Source organism: Perissodus microlepis, chromosome 15 (assembly GCF_051167445.1).
Source record: "Perissodus microlepis isolate ML-2025 ecotype Zambia chromosome 15, ASM5116744v1, whole genome shotgun sequence".
NCBI classification, from domain to species: domain Eukaryota; kingdom Metazoa; phylum Chordata; class Actinopteri; order Cichliformes; family Cichlidae; genus Perissodus; species Perissodus microlepis.
The window spans coordinates 33,806,298-33,827,314 of record NC_140475.1 but is presented as its reverse complement, the minus strand read 5'-3'; the positions used below and the strand labels follow the sequence as shown (position 1 = coordinate 33,827,314).

General features: G+C 42.3%; 1 protein-coding gene across 5 annotated transcripts in view; it reads left to right on the top strand.

Annotated features, from left to right (window-relative positions):
- The window catches only part of camsap2a (calmodulin regulated spectrin-associated protein family, member 2a), a 43,841-nt gene extending 22,824 nt beyond the window's left edge, over positions 1-21,017 (top strand). Inside the window, exons 5-19 of one of the 5 annotated variants that reach the window (XM_084952328.1) lie at positions 3,419-3,451; positions 4,329-4,470; positions 5,268-5,407; positions 10,773-10,869; positions 11,287-11,383; positions 11,473-11,504; positions 11,591-11,660; positions 11,772-13,917; positions 14,840-14,976; positions 15,337-15,560; positions 16,086-16,182; positions 16,542-16,607; positions 17,573-17,688; positions 18,070-18,188; positions 18,672-21,017. In XM_084952328.1, coding sequence (XP_084808454.1) covers positions 3,419-3,451; positions 4,329-4,470; positions 5,268-5,407; positions 10,773-10,869; positions 11,287-11,383; positions 11,473-11,504; positions 11,591-11,660; positions 11,772-13,917; positions 14,840-14,976; positions 15,337-15,560; positions 16,086-16,182; positions 16,542-16,607; positions 17,573-17,688; positions 18,070-18,188; positions 18,672-18,977 — 3,822 coding nt within the window. In that variant the 3' untranslated portion in view covers positions 18,978-21,017. The remainder of the gene's footprint in view (positions 1-3,418; positions 3,452-4,328; positions 4,471-5,267; positions 5,408-10,772; positions 10,870-11,286; positions 11,384-11,472; positions 11,505-11,590; positions 11,661-11,771; positions 13,918-14,839; positions 14,977-15,336; positions 15,561-16,085; positions 16,183-16,541; positions 16,608-17,572; positions 17,689-18,069; positions 18,189-18,671) is intronic. The other 4 variants (XM_084952326.1, XM_084952325.1, XM_084952327.1 and 1 more) reach the window with 4 other exon arrangements.

Sequence of the window (21,017 nt, the reverse complement as noted above, 5' to 3'; positions counted from 1 at the left end):
GGGGGGAGAGGAGGAGGAGATGCATGATGTCATCTGTGTATTCACCTTTATCCTTATCCTTCATGCTGTGCGCCTGTTTCTCGACTCCAGATCATTCATTATTTTTACTTCTTGTACTATGAAGTCACCCTGCTGTGAGTTTTTTAATGATGCGGTGGGTACCGCTGACCCCTGAAAGTTAACTCATCCTTAATAACCATAAAAAAATTAATAAACTTCAGCTGACATTTATCAGCAGTTTGTTCTTTTCTTTCTTTTTAGTTACTCCATTCCTCCCTCTCCAGACTCTCTCTATCATCCCACCCAATAACCTTTCTTGACCCTTGCTCCTCTGGCCTTCCTGGTTTTTCAAACTGCCTTTCTACCCCGAGTTAAATCAGGCAAAAACTCCATGCACTAACACTGTCAGTGATGCTTTTTCCTAGAGATGTTTAGAGAGTGAGAAAGTTCACCTAAGGGTAAAAATTGTAACCCTGTCCAATGTGTTTTAGTGTGTGTCTGCATTTTCTGTCCCAGTCCCAGGGCTGGGGAAAACTTGCACAGTGTTTGATCCTGATCTGACCAGTCAGTATGCAGACACAGCACTGCATGCCTCAGCTAGCCCCCCACAAACACACAGGATGACACACACTTTAATTGGTGAAGTTGAAGGAAAAAGTGCCATCACATCATCATTTCATCATCGGATTTTTGTCATGCTTATTGTATAAGAAAATCCCTTTTTAAAGCGGAATAGCTTTAACTTGCTCTGTCAATGTGAGTGTCATCACAGTCTGCGTGTTTGGCCCCCGAGCTGGAGAGCTGGCTTTTTGGTAACATCATTTGTCACCTCTGGGCGGCTTTGGCGGATTGTTGTGTGTTTGTGTTTGCCTATGGCTGCTTATGACATTGTCCAACCACCGCAGAAAGTCACAGTCATTGGATGCTGCCGTTTTACACCTTTGGGTGAATTGAAGTCCACATTTATCAGTCATTATGTTTGCATTTAACTTCTTAAAAAGAGTTTTTCTATGGTTAAAGTTTCACTTATTATATGGATATCAGAAAGATAAATACTGGAAACTGCAGCAAGCGTACTGATGGACTAGCATCAGAGAGCATATTTCTCCCATAATCTCTCATAGTGCCCAAAGTCACTTGCTGTCAGAGTGCTGGCTTACTTGTGGTTCCTAGGATATTTAAAATTAGAATGGGAGGAAGGCCCTCCCAGACAATATAAAATGTCTTGGTGTTGTTGTGATTCAGGTTTATAAATAAAACTAATTGAATTGAATTGCATTGTAGGAGATGTGAAATTTGAGCCAGCAGGAGACTTGATGGAATAGGTTTAAGCTCACTTTGTCATTCCAGCCATTTTTTTTCTGCCTCTTAGTATTTCATGAAATGCAGATGAAGCCATGTATGAAGCTCTCTTCATCCTCTTTTTTCTTTTATCTATACAAACATGTTTCTTTGATTGTCAAAGACTCAGAAAGTTAGAGCATTTTAGCACTATGTATTTCTCACTTGCAGCCTTCAGCCTAAAAAAGTCTTTGGATTTTTTGTGTTTGTTTGTTTTTTTACTTCTTTATTATTATTATTTTTAAGTAAGAGTTAAAAACACCCAGAAGAGCTACTATTTTTTTTGTGTGTGTATGTCTAGCACATTCATCTATTCTCTCCCTGTACCTCCATCACTCCCCACCTCCAAATACTTCCCCCCCCTTTAGTCTTTGCAGTATTACTGCAGTGTGAGTCACGCACACAGCCTCTGTCTCAGTCAGGCATAGAGAGACACAGACTGACGCTCACCAGGGCAACGGTGTTTTTATTTCAACCTACTGCATTATGTTCAGAGGTGATGGTGGGTGGAGAATAAGAGGAGGGAGCTGCAAAGGCACGTCCGGACAGAGAAGGAAGGACTAATCCTTTAAAGTTGCCAAAGCTGAGCTGCAGCTCAACCGGACATCATCCTCTGTATGAGAGGATGAACTTTGCTAGTAACACAGAGAGAGAGAGAGTAGGGGAATGACTGGGGTGAATTTGGGTGGGGTGTGTGTTTAAATACAGAAATAAAGGGTGCTTGCATGTGTGTGCTTTGCTGTAAGATGATAAAAGAGGGCATTACTGTACCTCTCCCCAGGGGTTTGATTGGTGGAGATTTTACTCTCTGTCTAACCAGCCTTAAATCATCACATTAGATACAGACAGCATCCATTTCCTGTGTCTTGCTCTCAAACTGGGACAGCAGGGTTTGGAGTAGTTTTGGTTACCTTGCTGCAAAATGTCATTGTGTTTGTTCTTCATAAACACAACCTTACACTCGGGTTAAAATGAGAAAATAAAAGTTCAAACATTTGTGATTTGTGAGTAAATTTTTCCAAAAGAGATAGAATGTTGATGAGAGCCTGAGAAGTGATCAAATCCTGATCTCTGTGTTTGCTGTGCTCCCCAACTGACAGCCAAATGTTGAAGTTGGCCTGCTGGCCTGCACTGACTTTGTGAGGTCATGGATTGGGTACAGCTTTTTGTTGTTGTTGTTTTTGTTGATGTCGCTCAGCCTGGAGAGGTGATGTGACTGCAGGGTTTATGATACTTTTATTGAGGTCAAGAATCGTTCCGGGTCAGTGATCTTAGGGGAAGTAGAATTATCGAAGGTTAGAAGCCAAATCAAATTATCATTCAGAGAGCTGTGGCACCAATAAAATCAGAAGAATCTTCGAAAGCTACTATTGATCCTTTCATCCTCTTTGCTGTCTTTAATATTTATTTTTCCTCTGGCTGACATTAATATTTACTTTTGAGGGTTTCAGAACAAAGCAGCTGTATCTTCTCACGAGTCACTGCGTGCCTTTGAAGTCGAGGGCTCGCAGACCTCTTGAGTGGCACTTACATTTTAGGTCTTTGATGCTTCTCCGTAGCGTGGGAATTAGCTGTTAACTGAGGCAATCCTCTCCTTTTTGGAATCAGCTTACAGTGACACTGGATAGCTGACAGTTTGGTTACAGTAATACTTGTTTTTTTCCACTGAGGTAACGTGAGGTAAAAGTGAGCAATTAAAATTTCAGTTAAATGTTTCAGGATACAATGTGATCGTTTTTGAGGGGAATTTGATGCTTAAGTCTAAAGTTCCATTTGAGGTTTAACACATCGACTGTCAGCTGGTGGAAAATAGTCGTGGTTTAGTGTTTCCATGTATCTTTAAAGAATGAGCCTCCGAGCTGATGTGAGGAAAGTACACGGTAACTCTGTAACCCAAAGCAACTGTAATATATGTGTAATCAGTAACAGCTTGCTGTATACAGTCTTTTTGTACACTCTGAAAAAAGTGCAGGTTTGTCATGTCTTTGCTTGGAATACTAATCCCATTACTAACTAATCTGACTAACAGGTATTTCTTTGTTGCTGTTTGTCTTTTCCCTTTGCTGTGCATCTGCAGTCTCCAACCAAGTGGTACATGAAGCTTGTGCCTGTAAGTGACCTAATCAGTGCGCTGCTCTTTCATCTGTGTCCAGAGTGACTGTCTTTCATTGCTCTTTCTGTCCGATCGCCATCGTTTTGTCATGTGTGCATCACTCAGTCACTGTGATATAAACCAGATATTTTCTCTCTTCTCCTGTTTTGATTTACAAGTGCTGTATGCATGTGATTATTGCTTTTCTTAATTTAAAGCAGACAAAGTAGGCTGTAAATGACAGTTAATATCTGAGTGTCCATCATTAACCATGTTCTGTATATGAGCCTGAGTTTACAAAAGTCAATATAGCCATTATTTGTGTCTCTAACGTGCTTCCTTGTATTGCTAACTGGAAAGTTGAACTATAAAATCTTGGGAAATCACTGATTATTATTGGCTTTTAGAAATCTAGAAGCTCCCACAGTTACTATACATATCAAATTGATAAGGAAATGGCAATATTTCAATGTTTTTCCATACAGAGCTGTGTGTAATTCCTCAATCCGTATGAAGATGAAGATGGTCCACATAAACAAGAGCTCATTGTAATACAAGGAGAAAATAATTAAGGTCACGTCATGACATCTGGAATAATAATCAGTGATACTTACTTCAATCATGCAGCTCTCTTCATTCTCGTGCCAGTTCTTTTTCCTTTTCAGTTCCAACAAGGCTCCAGAGCCGTTCACTTACTTTAATACATGAGTGAATTCAATGAGGCCTTGCAGCGCTTGTTGCTGCTTTAAAGCTCCATTATACTTCCCTAATTTTGCTGCTGTCATTAGTGAAACGGTAAGAAACAGCAGGAGGAATTTGGCTTAATACCTGCTGTAGGTGTAGGCTTGGTAATTTTGCTCAAGGGCCTGGTTTTATAGTACTTTACATTCTGCAGGCTCGCTACAGGAAGGAGCAGGCCTCGACTCAGCCAGTTCCTTGGATCCCCCCAGTGGACAACCTGCTAAAAGACAGCACAGATGGCTCGGCCCTGGGTGCACTGCTGCACTTTTACTGTCCTCAGCTGCTGCCACTGGATGGTAAGAAACAAGCATGAGGAGCGTGGGTGGGTCAGTGGAATTTGCAGTTAAAGGAGGCTTGATAATAAAGTACAACATGACAGTAATGTATCTACCAGCAGTTAATTGCTTATTTGACCAAACAACTAAACCCAAAATGCATCTTATTGGTACATATTGAGGTGTCAAAATTCATAATTGAGAGTACAGGGGGAGGTCGTCAAATGTTGTCTTTATGAGGGAAAGAGCTAATGGTTTATTCAATAGATCAAACATCAAAATAGACTCAAGATAATCACATTATGTTGCCAAAGAGCCGAGTTAATATCAGGACAAATATGCAAACGCACAGACAACAATGAGGGGAACAAAAATCAATCAGGGAACGTTGTTTACCGTGTTTAAATGAACAGTGTTTCCTGATTGATCTTTTGTTCCTGTGATTGTTTCAGCTTGGATAAATGACTGTGGATGTATGTAGTGCGGGGGTGTGTTTGTGTGTGTTTGGTCAGCTATTACACACACTTCATCACCAATGTGATGTAATTACCTTACGTCCAACCACCAGTTGATGCCTACTGTGGAGTGTTTTGATTGGTCAGGCAGACGTTCACAAAACTTTACACTTTAAATGCCTCAGCAGTTCCTAAAAAAGAGACACAGCATTGTTCTGAACGTGCTCCATCACTGATCTTAAATATTACTGTCAGCACAGTAAAAAGGAAAACACTGGCGTCTGCATTATAACCAGACCGACTTCAATCATCAAATTCGTACTGCGTCACAGTGACACCTGATGGATCTCTCTGCCCTCCCAGATGTTTGCCTGAAGGAGAATATGAGTCTGGCTGATCGACTGTACAACCTGCAGCTAATACAAGACTTCTGCAAAGACAACCTGAACAGCTGCTGCCACTTCAGCCTGGAAGACATGCTCTACGCCTCCTCCACCGTCAAGGTACTACTGTCTAATAAAATACTTGCTTAAGTTAATATATAAGATTGTAAGAATACATTTTTAGGCACTGCATTTGCGTTTGTGGTGTGATCTGAGGCTTGCATTGTGATGCTGATTTTGGTTTGTTGGTTTACTGGTTGCTTGGCTGTCTCATGGTTCTCACTGTAAACAGATTCTTCACTCTTAGTCATTACAGTGTTGTAAAAATAGAATTTTAGCTGCTAAAACGTTAGAATGGTACCCAGTAAAAAATGTCTGTTAGCAGAAAGTCCAAACCCTGTCCGCAGTGCCGCCTGCTCTATTTAAAACACTAGTTTGCGATGTCAGTCCCAGTCAGAGTTGATGACTTTTTTCCAAAACACTTTAAAATTATTCATAAGTGTTGTACCGACACAGATTAGAACCCCGTGTGGTGTTAGATTCAGGCTAAATGAAACAAGAGAAGTGTGCAGCAGTGTAGGCCAGTGTGGTGAGTCACACTGTGGAAAAGAAACTTTCAGTCCAAACTATCCGTCTTCACCAGCCACAAGCTTGGAGAGCTCCACTCAGCCTTTTCCCCCAAACAGTCTATGCATGCGTTCATTTTTCTGCCCTTTAACTTGCTTTCCATTGTTTGTTTTCTTTTCATCTTCATTTCCTAATTTCCTTCTCTAGTTACTCTTTCTTCTTCTCCAACCATCTTTTTTCTTTTGCTCGTTTATTTCATTTAAAAAGTTGCCACTGCTTTTAAGGAATTTTACTAATGATGTTTCTCCTCATGTTTGCTGACCTTTCTCAGACAGTATTAGTTTCTCTTGACAGAGACCTTTCTGATTTATAAATCCTTCAGTCCTCTCTCGTCTATAACACTGTTGTTTCTCTGTGTGTGTGTGGTTTCTTGGTGTATGAATGTGTATTGCAGCTGGAGTGCCATGGAGACAGTCCGCATTTTACATTAAGCTCAGCCCTGCTTTTCTGCCGTTACCATAAAAACATATATAGGTCACTCGAGACACACAGGAAAGAGCTTATTTTACCCTCTCACTAATGTTCCACTCTCTCTTTGAATCCACAACATTTCAGTATGTTTACTTGGTCAGCTGGTGTGCATACTGCATATACATATATATATATATATATATGTTTCTGTTGCATACCTACTAATTTATCATCAAATTGCCATTGTAGCCAGTGGTTGCCACAATCACAGTGCACTTGTGTTTGCTCAGTGGTTTGATCTAACGTTCCCTCTCTCATGCTTGAGTTTGTTTTTAGTGTGTCAGTCTCAGTGTGTTTTGCCCGAGAGCTGCACGGGCAGGGGAAAAATAAGTTGATGTGTCTGGATAAGTTTGACTTTCCCTGACTGTCACTTCAGCATGTCCTCAGATGTAGGAGAGCTCTGAGCACACATACAATACAGGTCACTGAAAGGACAAACCTCAGGGGACTGTCCAAACTGACTAAAATATGTCTAATATCTAAAGGAAACACGCTGAAAAAAGCAGTTTTGAAGCTGAAATCCAGCAAAATGATGAAGGTAGAAAGTATTGAAAGTATCATTATATGCTTAAAGTAATGAAATGTATTCATATTTAGAGGAAAGTGTCCTTTACATGCTTTATTTTGCACAAAATTTCTAAAAAAAGAAAAAAGAAAAGAAAAAGCAAAAGAAACATATCAATTTCAGCCCAAAGCACATGCATTCTTTTCAACATGGTGTCAAAAAAATAATCACCAAGCTTTGTGAACCAGCCATTAGCAGCATTTTGCTGACACTGATTTCAGGAGGGGTAGAGCAGTCTCAGCAGGCACAGTAATAGCCTGAGAGAAGCAGCGCGGCAGACACGAGTACACACAGAACTAGTTAGATTCAGTAACCTTGACCCAGATTGCAGGGAGTCACACCCTCAGTGGTCGTATGTTGTTGCTCGGCACGCTGATGGAGACAATATTACAGAGAATGAGCCTCCGCTTAGAGGGGAGGGGAGGTGCACGAGGTGTTGATGTGGAAAAAAGTGGAAATAGGAGAGAAGCGACAAGAAGGTGTGATAACACAGTTTGAAACAATTAGGAAGGAGAAGGAGCGAGGAAACAGAGTAAATGGGACAGTATCTTTGGGAAAGTGATGACAAGATTGGGCACACGTGTTACAGTAACATACACAATAGACTCACACTTTGCCTCTGTGAAAGTGTCCCTCTGCTAATGCTGCTGCCAGATGTGGTTAGCGGAGATTAGAGCTGGTGGTTTCCAAACACAGTTAAAAACACACTTCTCAATTGATTGACATTAAAATAGTCATAATTCATAAGATATAACACGTGACAATAAAGTGCATCAGAATATAGGATTGCAGTAAAGAGAGAACCTGGAAGATGCCACAGTTTAGCTTAAATGATCAACTCTAGCTGGTGTGGCGAAGATCATTTAATAGATGTTATCAGTCTTCCTAAGAAATCAGATGCAGAAAATTGGAAAAGAGCATGAAGCGTTACAGTGGGAACATTTATTGCCCACACCCCCCCCAAACTAGTCTGCCTGATATCTTCATGTCAGACACCAGGTCTCTTTCTGGTAAATATGTAGCCCTCTCCAAGATTAAGAGTCTGCACTCTTTCCTCTCAAGGTACACAAAATTTGCATGTATGGTGATGACAGGTTGACTTGACATTTTGTTCAGTATACCTTAGTAAGAAGCAAAACACTTTCTTCCTTTCTGTAAGGAACCCAAAAGCCATATATCACATACATTATCTAAGGCCATTCTTTGCTAATGGACACCAGACCACTAAATCACCCAACCTGCTCCCATTTACTGGCTCTATGTTTAATTAATTCCTCACACATCATAGTGGCTATCTGTGGACTCAAGGAAGATAAATGAAATTCACCAGCTCCTTTTGTACCACGACATGCTGCGGTTGCCCTGAGGAGGCAGTTAACACACTTACAATAATTCATAATCTCCCTCTTCAACGTGATTCTCAATTAGTCATTTGTTTATGATCTGACTGTCAGCACTGAAGGATGGCACTTTTACTCCTTTGACCTAAAGTGGCACACAGGATTACATATAATAGCCGTGGGTGTAGTAAACACACATTGCAGTCTAGTATAATTTCTCTTCACTGTCAGGTAAAGAGTGGCAGGGTAACAGGAAGTAATATGATGTCCGATACTACGTGTCTCTGAGCAATCACTTCTAAAAATCCAAATGTTTTCTCCTACCGTCTTTCAATAGGCGTCTGGCAGCTGTCTGATAAACTTGGCGATAGACCAAAGAGTGGTTTTTCCAGATTGGAGTGAGTCTGTCTGGCTGGCTGCTGGACGTAGATCCTTTAATCAACCCTCAGGCCCAGTGACTCTTAAGATTAATTCCCTCTGAATGCTCACTGTGTGGCTATAGGCCACATCGTGCGCTGAGCTGGATAACATCATTTCTAGGGGCTTTGTTGGTATATATTTTCCTATGCATTTGAATGTTTCACTGTTGTGTATGTGTGTGGCACATACAGGGGAGGAGGGGGAGGGTGTTTATTCCTATACCCGCAAAGTGGATTAGCTTCCCCCACCCCACCACTCTCAGCTCTGATCTTCTAGTCTTCTAGTAATCACCAATCTGACTTCATTCTGAGCGGCACACACTGAAATCAGCAGACAGGGAACTTGGCAATGCTGCAGACCTGGCAACCCACGAGGCAGTAATGCCATTCACTGGGGAGATAGGTGTGGTGGTGGTGGTGGTGCAGTGGTTGGTTTAAGGGATCAGACTGAGTGTGTGTGTGTGTGTGTGTGTGTGTGTGTGTGTGTGTGTGTGTGTGTGTGTGTGTGTGTGTGTGTGTGTGTGTGTGTGAGTGAGTGCTGAGGCTGGGGGTATTAAGCAAAAACACTCACACCTGGTGTGTCAGTAGTAGTCGGGCGAACAGATGGGAGGAGAGAACAAGTAAGCTGGTGGCACCAATCTGGGAAGGGCGGATGACAGGAGATCTTTGTCTCTTTCTCATTCAGTCATTTTTTTCCCCTGCTTTTTCTTTCTTCTGAGGAGTGCTTCACATGCTGAACACACCTAAAAGGTAACCAGCACTATTTGATTTGGAGTTCATTAGTCATTCTTTGCTTTTTAATTCCAGAGTCATCAGGAGAATAAAAATAATTTAAAATGGGAAGTTGATCATTTTTTGCTTTACTCAACTCTAACGACTTTGTTAACCATGTGCTCCACTGCTTCTCACACCAGCAGAGCAGCATTCTGCAGCAGACACACCTTTTCGTCTTCTTGCAGCCCTGCACGCTCGCATGTGAATTAGACGGGAAACAAAACCATGTGAAATGCTGCAGTAACACCCCCCCCCTCCAGCCAACCAGGGTGCTGGTGTTAATTGCCTCCGTCCTTCCTGGTGTGCTTTTGTGCTTCAGTTGACACGTGCGCTCTGGTGTTTGACTGGTACAGAAAGATGCTGCTCATGACTTGAGTCAGGCTTTTTTAGAGCTGGAGTACGCACCATTGTCTTTGTCTGGAGACCGTGGACTGAGAGCTGGTAGAGGGTGGGATTCCTCAAGGTCGTCCTTTACTCCACTCATTTGCATTTGTGTGCGTCTGTGAGTGAATAAAGAAAAACTGTACAATTTGGCCTGATCATTCAGCATAAATTGATTACTGTAAATGAATCTCATCTGTTTGGATTGGAGACATGTTATTTGGTCATTTCTTTGTTTCAAGACAGTGACAGATTGAAAGAATTTAGAAAGAGGGAGCAGAAGAAAGGCAATGTTTCTAGAGAATAAGCTTTTTTCCCCATTATTATAAGGAAACAAACAACAGTGCTTTGGGAGAATGAAATACTGAGTCAGGGACTTTGTAAGATTGATGTTTTTTTGCAGCGCAGTGCACTCTCCTCCAGCAGTTTCACCTCCTCGTGTATGTTGACCCGATTCAAACGTGGACATGACCTGGCACAGCAGTGTTAAATCCCTTTGAGCTCTGACTCTCAGTCTCATTCAGGTTGGATCCAGGTGACCTCTATTTTGTAAATGAGGTTAATGTCTTAATCGCTTCTCGACTAGCACTGGTACTATTTGCTTTAGCATCATTTACATTACCTGAGCCAACACACAGAAAATATAATTTCCCTGTAAATGACTCTACAGTCGTTTGAACTGTGAGGCATGTTTCTCTTAAAGAGGATATTCCATCAACTAATTAGTCATATATACACTGGGTACAATACAAGTTTATGATACCTCAGCTTAACAGAGACACCTGCTGGACAAATCAGACAATGCAGTTGAATGAAGCTGTGTTGGACTCATCCGGATTTTATTCTCTGTGCTGTAGCATTTACGTGGTTTTGAATGGTTTCAATCTTGCTCTTGTTTTCCTCCCCAGAATAACTACCTGGTGTTCATGGCAGAGCTGTTTTGGTGGTTTGAGGTGGTCAAACCGTCATTTGTGAAACCAAGAAAGCTCGATACCGAAGGCACAGGCAAGTGTGAAATTCTAACCCTGCAACTTTATTTGTATAGCATTTTTCAAAGAGACACAAATTGCTTCACAGTTTTGAATAAAATTCAGACATTAAAGCGTACATGATCGAACAAAGATGCATAATCAACCATATGGTCAAACGTTCATTCCAACATACACAATTCCAATAAACACAAATCATTGTAAACTATGGATGAAGGGAAAGCTAACCTAAAATGTAATGTCGTTTCAATTAAATTTAAAGTAGCTATAGTCATGCTAGTGTCACGATTTGTAGCGAAGCAGCAGTAACTGAGTATGGTAATGTTTTTTCTCTGAATCATACACAAATTAATCAGATAAGGATCATGCAATATTACATTGTGTCTATTGAAAAACCACAGTGCGATCATTTTTATTTGTCTTATCACGTCAGAGCCCTCATCCTTCTTGAAGAATTTCCCTGTAATCCCCATCTCCAAGGCTACTAAGAAGAGTTTTATGGAAAGGCCCCCAAGCCCTGAAAGACCCAGGTATGTTAGCACCAAGTTACAATGACAAGAAATCAGGTGGCAGAAAATTCTCAGTTCCCATCATCATGTTTGTCTCTCTCGTTCTCAAGTTTACCCCTGCGGCCCCAGCCCCGAAACTCAGGTGATTATATTTATTTATGAAAATACATACAAAGTATATACAAAAGCAATCTGTTGTGATTGTTACTCATCATATGTGTCTTACAGGAGAGATCAAGAGGTCAACCTCGATGTCCTTTGTTGATGGCAATCTCGGTACCTGGCCAAAAGAGAAGAGGTGAGTGTTATCATTGCCCTCTTTATGTCTAACCTTTTATCATTTGTTAACCAAATCTGCTAATTTAAATTACAATTTCTTGTTGTTTTTTGTTTTGTCTTTTGTGTTAAGATCCGGGCCTTACGGTGTGTCCTTTGACATCCCCTTTGATAAAGAGGAGTCTGCGCCTGCCACTGTTCCCTCCACACATGGCATGGTCAGGTCTGTCAGCACGGATGATGGTTCTGGTTTCAAGGTCCTTCACATGCCCCGTGGAATGAAGCGCAACCTGTCCTTCCAGCCAGTGAATGGTCAGAGTGTCGGCATTGAAGAGGAAGGCTGCCCAGACAGCCTTGCTGGCATGGAGCCGAGCAAGCAAGGGTACTCCAACGGACACAGAGGAGTTACAGAAACAACTCCGTCCATGGAGGAAGCCCTCCAGATTATCCAAAGCCCAACCAGGCCACCAGTGGAGGGCATCAACAATGGTTTCTTTCTGCATAGTCAGGAACATGGTGCCGGCGTTGGTGCTTTAGATCCAGTGTCAGAGGTGGACTCCAAAGGACCTCTGAGCACCACGGACACCACAGAAGTGGACACTGGCATCCATATCCAAACAGAGGACATGCTGGATGAAGATTCCTCTCTGAAAGACTGCTCTGTGAACATGGAGCTGGACATGGACACGCCGAGCCCCTGCCCGAGCAGTCAAAGCAAATCCCCTTCAGCAGTAAAGATGACTAGCTTTGCTGAGCAGAAGATGAAGAAGCTTAATCCATCAGCACCAGACTCAGGAAGGGGCAGCTGCAGCTCGCTGAAGACCACTCCGGAGGGCTCTGAATTTGGGCTCCCATTATCTGTCTCATGGGCCCCGACCCCTGAGCACAGCCCAGTCCGCCAACAAACCACACCGCCCCCTATTTCACAGCTGTCACCCACACCTGTGCAGCTTCCACCCAATGACCCCGCTCAGGTCATGGCTACAGAGATGGTGCAGCTGCGGATGAGGCTCGAGGAGAAACGGAAAGCTATTGAGGCGCAGAAGAAGAAAGTGGAGGCAGCTTTCACAAGGCATCGGCAAAAGATGGGCCACTCAGCATTCCTAAACGTGGTAAAGAGAAAAGGTGACGGTGCAGCAAGTGGAGAAGAGGGAGGAAAAACTGAGGGAGAAGGAAAGTCAGCAAGTACAAGTCCTACCTTTAAATTTGGGAGGAACAAGGCAGACACACCTGACGGGGCAGAGCAAAGCAGCACGGCTTCCTGTTGGCAAAAATCTCCCGGTGCAGGTGAGGAAGGCGGACAAAGCCACGCTCAGCTGACAGAAGTGGATCTCACAGAGTATACACGTTCAATTGAGAAACTCAACCACTCTTTGGCCTTCCTCCAAACTGAGATGCAGCGATTGGCTCAGCAGCAAGAAGTAATCATGGCCATGAGGGAGCAAAAACAGCAGCAGGCGTGGGTCATCCCTCCTCCACATACAAACCCCTCGCCACAGAAGCACGGTCGAGCCGGAGCCGTCACTCGATCCTCGGGACCCTCTTCGCCGGCTGACTCCCCTCGTTCCACCCATCACTCTCCAACCAGCATCAAACGGAAATCTGCGTCCTTCCACTCACGTAATCCTCGCACCCCTCGACCCAGCGAGCTCAAGCTGGCCCCCTACAGTCGCGTCCTAACCGCGCCGCAGTCTGTCGATAGCATCCCAAGGCTACGGCGATTTTCACCCTGCCAGCCCCTGGCAAGTTCCTTCGTTTACATGGGGGAGAAACCAGCAACCGCCAATTTGGAGACGGTCGCTCCAGTTGCAGATAAAAACAAGGAAACACATTCCCTCCTTTCCCCAGAGCGAGAGCTTGTGGGTATAGCCGGCTCCCCCTGTAGCTCCCCAAAACTGCAGAACAAAAAAGAGCAAAGTGAAGTAGGTACTAATGCCCAAACCCAGGAAACAGAAGCTCCCCACCAATCCAAGACCACTGACATGGAAACAGATTACCAGAAAGTTCAGAAGTCAGATGTAGAGCTCAAACCTACTTTAGAGTCAACATTCCCTGAAGTTCTAGCCCACCCTGTGGTAGAGACCTTCACGGTGATGCCAACAGAGATCCCTTTCCAGTCAGAATTGTCTGGCCAAGCCAAAAGCAGTTTGATTGAGGTTCCTCTGTCAGTGGTGAAACCGCTAGAGGATCCAACTCTGGATGAAAGCCTGGAAATGCAGCAGGGGGATGCGGAAAGCCTAGATGATGAACAGAAGCTGTGCCGTGGTTTCTTTTTCAAGGTAGGCTAAATCACAAAAATTAACACACGCACAACCCGAGTGGCATTTAAACGTGTCGCTAAGTTGAAAACAAATTTAAAAAACCTACAGACATATTTGTAATTGGGCAGAAATGATTGTTTTCATAGGGAAACAGTTTTTGTTCCTAGGTGAAGATGATAAGTAGCACAGGATATATGCTGTTTGAGGATAGTATTATCTTCCCCTTTATAGCTTCTAAGGCTGCTGCTAACTGCTGTCTGGGCTTCAATGTGGGTCACAAAACTGGGACTGCTGTGAATAATTCAGGCGCAGCTGTGGAAACACGGGGCTGAAGATGGGTCGGCTAGAAAACGAGGGTGGATACAGAGGGATGAGCAATGAGCGGTCACATGAATTAACCTCTACAGGAATCAGATTTGTAGTTGAGTTGCATTAGAAGTTTGCTGTGCCACCATTAGAAACAGCTGAATTCAAATTCATTTTGTGACGTGTGTTTATATTTATAGTCTGAACTCAGATATTACAGCGTTAACCACAGGGACATGAAACAAAGTTGCATAATAAAGTGTTTAGAAAGCCTTCAAAGGAATGTGCTCTTTCTGGCCCTGAGAAATTCCTCTGTTCTGTGGCTTCTGCAAGCCCTTTTGAATGCCTCATTTAATATTACAAAAGCACGTTGACCTTTTCACAATCCAGGTTTAGAGTCATCTCTTCATTATATCAGATTAGATTGAACAAAACAACAATAAAAAGGATTTACTGGGTATCAAAATGACACTCGGTTCTGCCAGCTCTGGATTTGCATCACAATCACAGAAGGTCAACTTTGCTTGATGAAAAACAGATAAACAGCTAAACGTATAATATTCATAAATTGACACAGCAGCTTGCATTACCTCACACACACACACATTAACCCAGCTGCCTTGTGTTCCTACAGGAGGATGGAAAAGCAGAGGAGAACATGGCGCAGAAGAGGGCTGCACTGCTGGAGAAAAGGATGCGAAGGGAAAAGGAGACCCAGCAGAAGAAGATGCAGCTGGGAGCTGAGCTGGAGCAGAAGAAAGAGGAAGCTCGGTGTGTCCGTCTGAGAAAATTTTTTTTAACTTGTTTGTCGAGATTTTATTTGATGCTTTACTAGAATCTTTTTCCTACTTTTTCCTCATATTTTTTGTTTCCATTTTGTATTATCTTCCATGTATTTTCTTCATTCTGTCCATTTATGAAACATCACAAGATAGTAATAGTAACGTCACAGCTTTCTAAAGCCCAATATATCCCAATATTTGCTTAATAACATCTTGCCAAATAACTAGTCTCTTTTTAATAGCAGTGCAGTACAATATTTACCAATCGATCAACTGTCTCTTGTATGGTGAATTTAGCATTTCAAAGTATCTTATTGCTAACTCTCCTTCCATCCCTGCATCTTTTCAGACTGAAAGCCGAAGAGGAGCGTGTCAGGAAGGAGGAGGACAAGGCCAGGAAGGAGTTCATCAAGCAGGAGTACCTCCGGAGGAAGCAGCTGAAGCTGATGGAGGACATGGACATCGTCATTAAACCTCGACCCGCGGCAGGGGCCAAACAGAGGCGAGGGCGACCGAAGTCTATCCATCGCGACAGCATGGACTCACCCAAAACCCCCGTGAGGGCTGCCACAGGTAACCAACTATCTCTTAGAGAGGTCAATGCCATCTCGTCTGTCACATCAGTGTCTCGCTGCTGCAGTGCATTGTGCCACCTTAGACTGTGTTAAGCAACCAGCTGAGCGTTGCCTTCTTCCTGATGTTTCCTTAAATGCTGTTTTATGTAGTAAAAATATCAAGCTAATATATGGCATTGATATTAATGCAATAATAATAATAATTAGTATACTGAAAAATTATTCTAAAATAACAAATTAAAACCTCACGTTGAAGGAAGCAGCATCAGTGTATGCATGTGTGATATGTGTATATTTTTAAAAAAGCATTATATGATCTGATTTTACTGAATACGTGTTTAATTATGCATCATATTAGTCGGTTTTGCATGTATTTGTGGTTGTGAGACATTTCAGTCGCAGCACTGAGGCTCCAATGCTGTTGCAGGTGGCACAAAACACCGTGGACAGCCCGGTGGTGTTTTCATTCGTGCTGTGGTGTAATCGTGTCGTGTTGTGCCACGTGTGATTATCTCACATGCAGGTTCACGCCAGCGTGTCTTTTCAGTCTCCAGCTTGTCCCTTGCTTCACTCAACCTGGGAGACAACGACAGCGTTCACTCTGAGAAGAGAGCAGCAAGGTGAGATGTTACTGGGTTCTTTTTTCCCCAAAATGAAACAAAGGTTTAACACCTGGTTTAGATTTTTGTGTTCCATTCAGCAGTAAATAATTTTACTGTTTTAACCTTTTCTACTTGCTGTAAGAGCCTTAAATCCATGCCGGATATATAGTACAGAGTAAACTCGCACTGCCTTCTCAGGCAGAGCATGTGCTGAAGTGCTCTCCGGTGTTACAGTAGGAGTTTTATCCTTCACACCTGCCGTGATGTGCATTTAATTGGACCAGCAGACTAACTCTAACTCTCAGATCTAACATTTTTCCTGTTTTCTCTCAGTCTTCCCTTTTAACGCTTTCCTTTCATGTTGTTTCACACGTCAGAAGTTCTAGTTTAGCCTCTAGCGGTCTCTTCTACTTTCTGGGCTCTCCTAAACTGAGAAGGAGAAGGTTAGTTTTTCTGGTTGACGGTGAAATCTTAAAGGCAATTCATGCTGTCCTGAGCCCAATCCTGCACTGAAAACCCTTTAGACCACAATGGGTTTTGTTAGGGATTGAGTAAGCACTTTAAGCAAAAGCAAATGTTTTTTTGTTAAGACACTCATAACTAACTTCAAAGCAGGTCCGCTATGCTTCCTTCAGTATCACCATCACAAAACAATCACTTTTTTCTTTCCTGCTTACCCTTCTGCTGTGCTGTTCTCACCAATGTCCACACCTGCTTTGGTCATTTACGTCTGATAAAACACCAGGTGATTTATTCAGAACCACTGCTTGACAAACCCAATGCACACCCGAGGTAGAGCATCCATCTTATCAAGTCATAAACACATTTTTTTATTCAAAGAAAGCTGAAATGACTTGTTAATATGGTCAGTTTAGTTGCACAAGTTGGCCTAATTGCTCTTACTTTGCATTTTCTTTGCTTATATTTACAAATGCATGGCACAGATCATGTAATTTGGTGGTGTCCATGTAAAAAGCAGCATTTGATTTAATATTGTGAAGTTAAAATACTCCAAATGCAAAGAGTCTTACAGTGAGAGCAAGTAAATGCCAAATCCTGCACAAAAACGTATCTGACCTTTTTTACTGAGCTTAATGCACCAAACTGTATTCACTGCCTGCGCTTGCAAGCTTTGCTGCTGCCCTGGTTATCGTGACTTTGTCACACAGCTAAAACCCAAACCAAGTCCTTTCTTTTGATGACCAAACTGAACTGAATAGCAGTGCCTGCAGTATGCTGTGCTGAGTGTTCAGGATCAGCACACATCCAGAGAGGTAAACTAACGCTCTGTGTGTGTGTGTGTGTGTGTGTGTGTGTGTGTGTGTGTGTGTGTGTGTGTGTGTGTGTTGTGTGTGTGTGTTGTGTGTGTGTGTGCGTGTGTGTGTGTGTGTGTGTGTGTGTTTTCTAGGCCTGACTCTGCTGATGGTTTCCTGTCCCCCAGTCGCTCCAGCAGCAGGAATGGAGAAAAGGACTGGGAAAATGGATCCACCACCTCTTCTGTTACATCAAATACAGAGTACACTGGTAGGTTAACTCAGTGCACGTCTTAGTTTATAGACACATATTAAAAGTGGCAAATATTCACAACAAATTAGATCTTTGTTCTATCCATTGGAGATTTGTTTTTAGTTTTTTTTATTTTTTATCTTGATCTCATTGTCTGAAGCAGGGTTTCCTTTTGTACTGATTGCAGTTCAAAGTAGTGATATAAACAGTTGTTTCTGATTCAAATAGCTCACATTCCTCTGTCAGACTAACTGGTAACCCTACCCTTAGCAATCGTCATACACAATTCAGCAGCAGAAAAAGTAAAACCAAGCAAACAAGTCTTTCCTTTGACATCACTGGAGTGGTTGCTATGGCAACAGTCCCATCCTGATCTCCCTGCCTCCGTTTTTCTTTCAGGACCGAGGCTGTACAAGGAGCCCAGCGCCAAATCTAACAAGCACATCATCCAAAATGCTCTGGCACACTGCTGCCTTGCAGGGAAGGTCAACGAGGGGCAAAAGAACAAGATTTTGGAGGTACATGTCCTTCATAACTATACTTACAGTTGCACTAAAACTGACATGGGACCTTTGACTCTCTTTGAGGTGTATGTTTAGTGTACATTTTCATATAAAGTGGTCTTTAAATTCAGAGACACAGAGTTTTTGTAGATTTACCTCTGTACACCATCACAGTGGATTTGAAACAATCAAGATGTGATTGTAGTGCAAACCTTTTGAAGACTATCCCATTTCTTTGCCTTGAGTAACTCTTGGCTTGCCTTTGCAGTATGTTTCATTATCCATTCGCACTGTAAGGCACTATCTGATTAGTTATGCAGCATTTGGCATAATCTCTGCAGAGATCATAGCCACTTCACAATTCATGTATCATCAGTGTTTTGTAAGCTGTATATCCTGTTGATATTTTAAGTCACAGATTTATAAATAGGAAAAAATATCTACATGGCACATCAAGTGTCCTTAAGCATATGTCACCTGCTTATCTGATCTTGACAGGAAATGGAGAAATCAGAAGCCAACAACTTCTTGGTTTTGTTCCGAGATGCCGGATGCCAGTTTCGCGCTCTCTACACTTATTGCCCCGAGACTGAAGAGATCAACAAGCTGACGGGCATCGGCCCCAAGAGCATCACACGCAAGATGATCGATGGCCTCTACAAGTACAACTCAGACAAGAAGCAGTTCAGTCAGATACCAGCTAAGACCATGTCAGCCAGCGTGGACGCAGTGACAATCCACAACCACCTCTGGCAAACCAAGAAGCCAGCCACCCCTAAAAAAGTAGTGCCTGCCCAGTCCTAATGGGACTTGATACCCCGAACATTTCATTTTCTTTCTTTGAACATAACCAGTCTCGGTTAGCACTTCACTGTACATATCCATGAAGATTCAAACACCTGCAATGCCAGTTAGATGAATGCGTATTTATCTTTTGTTTTGTTCGTTCTCCTCATTGCATTCCCGTCCTTATTTATCCTTCATATTCGGACCAGAAGTGATAAGACTTTAAAGATCACGAACAGCTGGAATGTACGACACTGTCGAGGAATGATGTAAACGTAATCATGTCTGTGTTTGAAAAAGAGATTTGAGACATTGTGTGAGAGCGCGTGTGACTGATGTTTTCGTTCTCTATGTGCCAAACATTAAAAGAAAAAAAAAGGAGACAGTATGAATGCCGGGACATTTTACTCCGTACACTGAAGCTCTGAATGTTTTCAATTCACGTATAGATTGACTTTTGTTCGCTCTACCCTGTTGAAGTGTGGCCTTACGCACGTTTTGTTTTAGTGTAAGAGTGAGTGTAAAGCAACAGCCTCTTTTGTATTTGGAAGAAGCCTCTTTTTTCTTTTCTCACCTGTGTGAGTAAAAGTTTGTACATTAAAGTACGTAAACTCCAAAGGGCCAAAAAAAACCTGACTGCATACAGCTAGCGTTAGCCACACAGGATATGTGTGTTCAGCTCAACAAAGCAAAGCGGTTCCAGCTTTTTCAGAACCCCTGTTTTTGAGGAAGTGATTTTAATGAATGCAGGACGTTACTGTAGATCACTGGTTCTCAACCTGTAGGTCAGGACACGTGCAGACAGTTTGTGCTGTCGAGTACAATGTCAGTTTTCTGGTTTATTTGCATTGCTTCAGCCCAAAAGATCGGGAACCAGTGTTGTAGATCACCTCGCTGCTGGTTCACAGCAGGTTTGTGAACAAATGAAACTCCTCAGTATTATTTATTTTTTATTATGAAATGCTGCCGACTACAACTTGTAGGGTTCTTTGCAGTGTACTAAGATATTGTACAATCACACTCCTGGCCACTGGGATCAGGACTGATATCCAGGCTATAATGACACCTACAAAGTATTTCTCTTTATGTCACGATGAAATGTTAACATTAAATTCAAGATGCACACTCAGACTCTTTATTATCATATCTGCACCCAGCTATAAGCCACTTTTGGCCCACCAAAATTAAGTAAGAATAGCTAGAATATAGCACATGCTAGATTTCTCATAGTTGCAAAAGATATGTTCTGTTATTTACAAGGTAAGTGATGCATTAAAATAAGTAGTTTCTCCCAGTTTATTAAAAAGGCCACATTATGAAGTGTTTGTGTCATTTTCAACATATCTATGCGTCTTTTTCACCACAGAAACGGGTTCAACCTGAACAACTAAAGCGTGTGTGTTAGCAGCATTTTTGTCCATCATCTATAAATGCAGCACGTTGTGAATTTATAGTAACATTGTAATTTTGCTAGATTTATTTTTTTTCTATTAACACTAGGATGAAATTCACACAATAATGCGAGGCAGAATAGGTAGATCCTTGTTGCTGCATACGGGTAGAGTCTCGCCATTTGGTTTAACCAGCGTCAGCGTTGTGTTACTTTTGCCACTGAATGTCAAATCCAACACCATTTGCAGGTACGATTTCCCCCCCCAAAAAATAAATCTGCCAACGTGGTGCTTTGTTTTTAACTGGGGGCGTGGGACGGGTGGGGGGTATTTATGACCAAAAGAGACATGTACGTGTTTTTGAAATTGTAATCTAGTACGACTGGGGGAAGAAGTGTTTCAATGTTCTTTACTGGAAGGATGTGTCAGCAAAAAGCTCGGTCTGCCTGCATTTGGCTGTTTTAAGGCCAAGGTTAAAAAGAAGATTATTATTTAAACTGTAATGATAGTGTACAGTGTGTTCATGTGAGCAATTTATTCACTATGATGACTTTGTTTTTGTTTCGTCAGACGCTGTGCCCTCATTCAACATGTGGCTGAACATGTAGTGTCATTTTTCTTTTTCTTTTTCATTTTGCATTAAATAAAATAAAGCATGACATCAGCA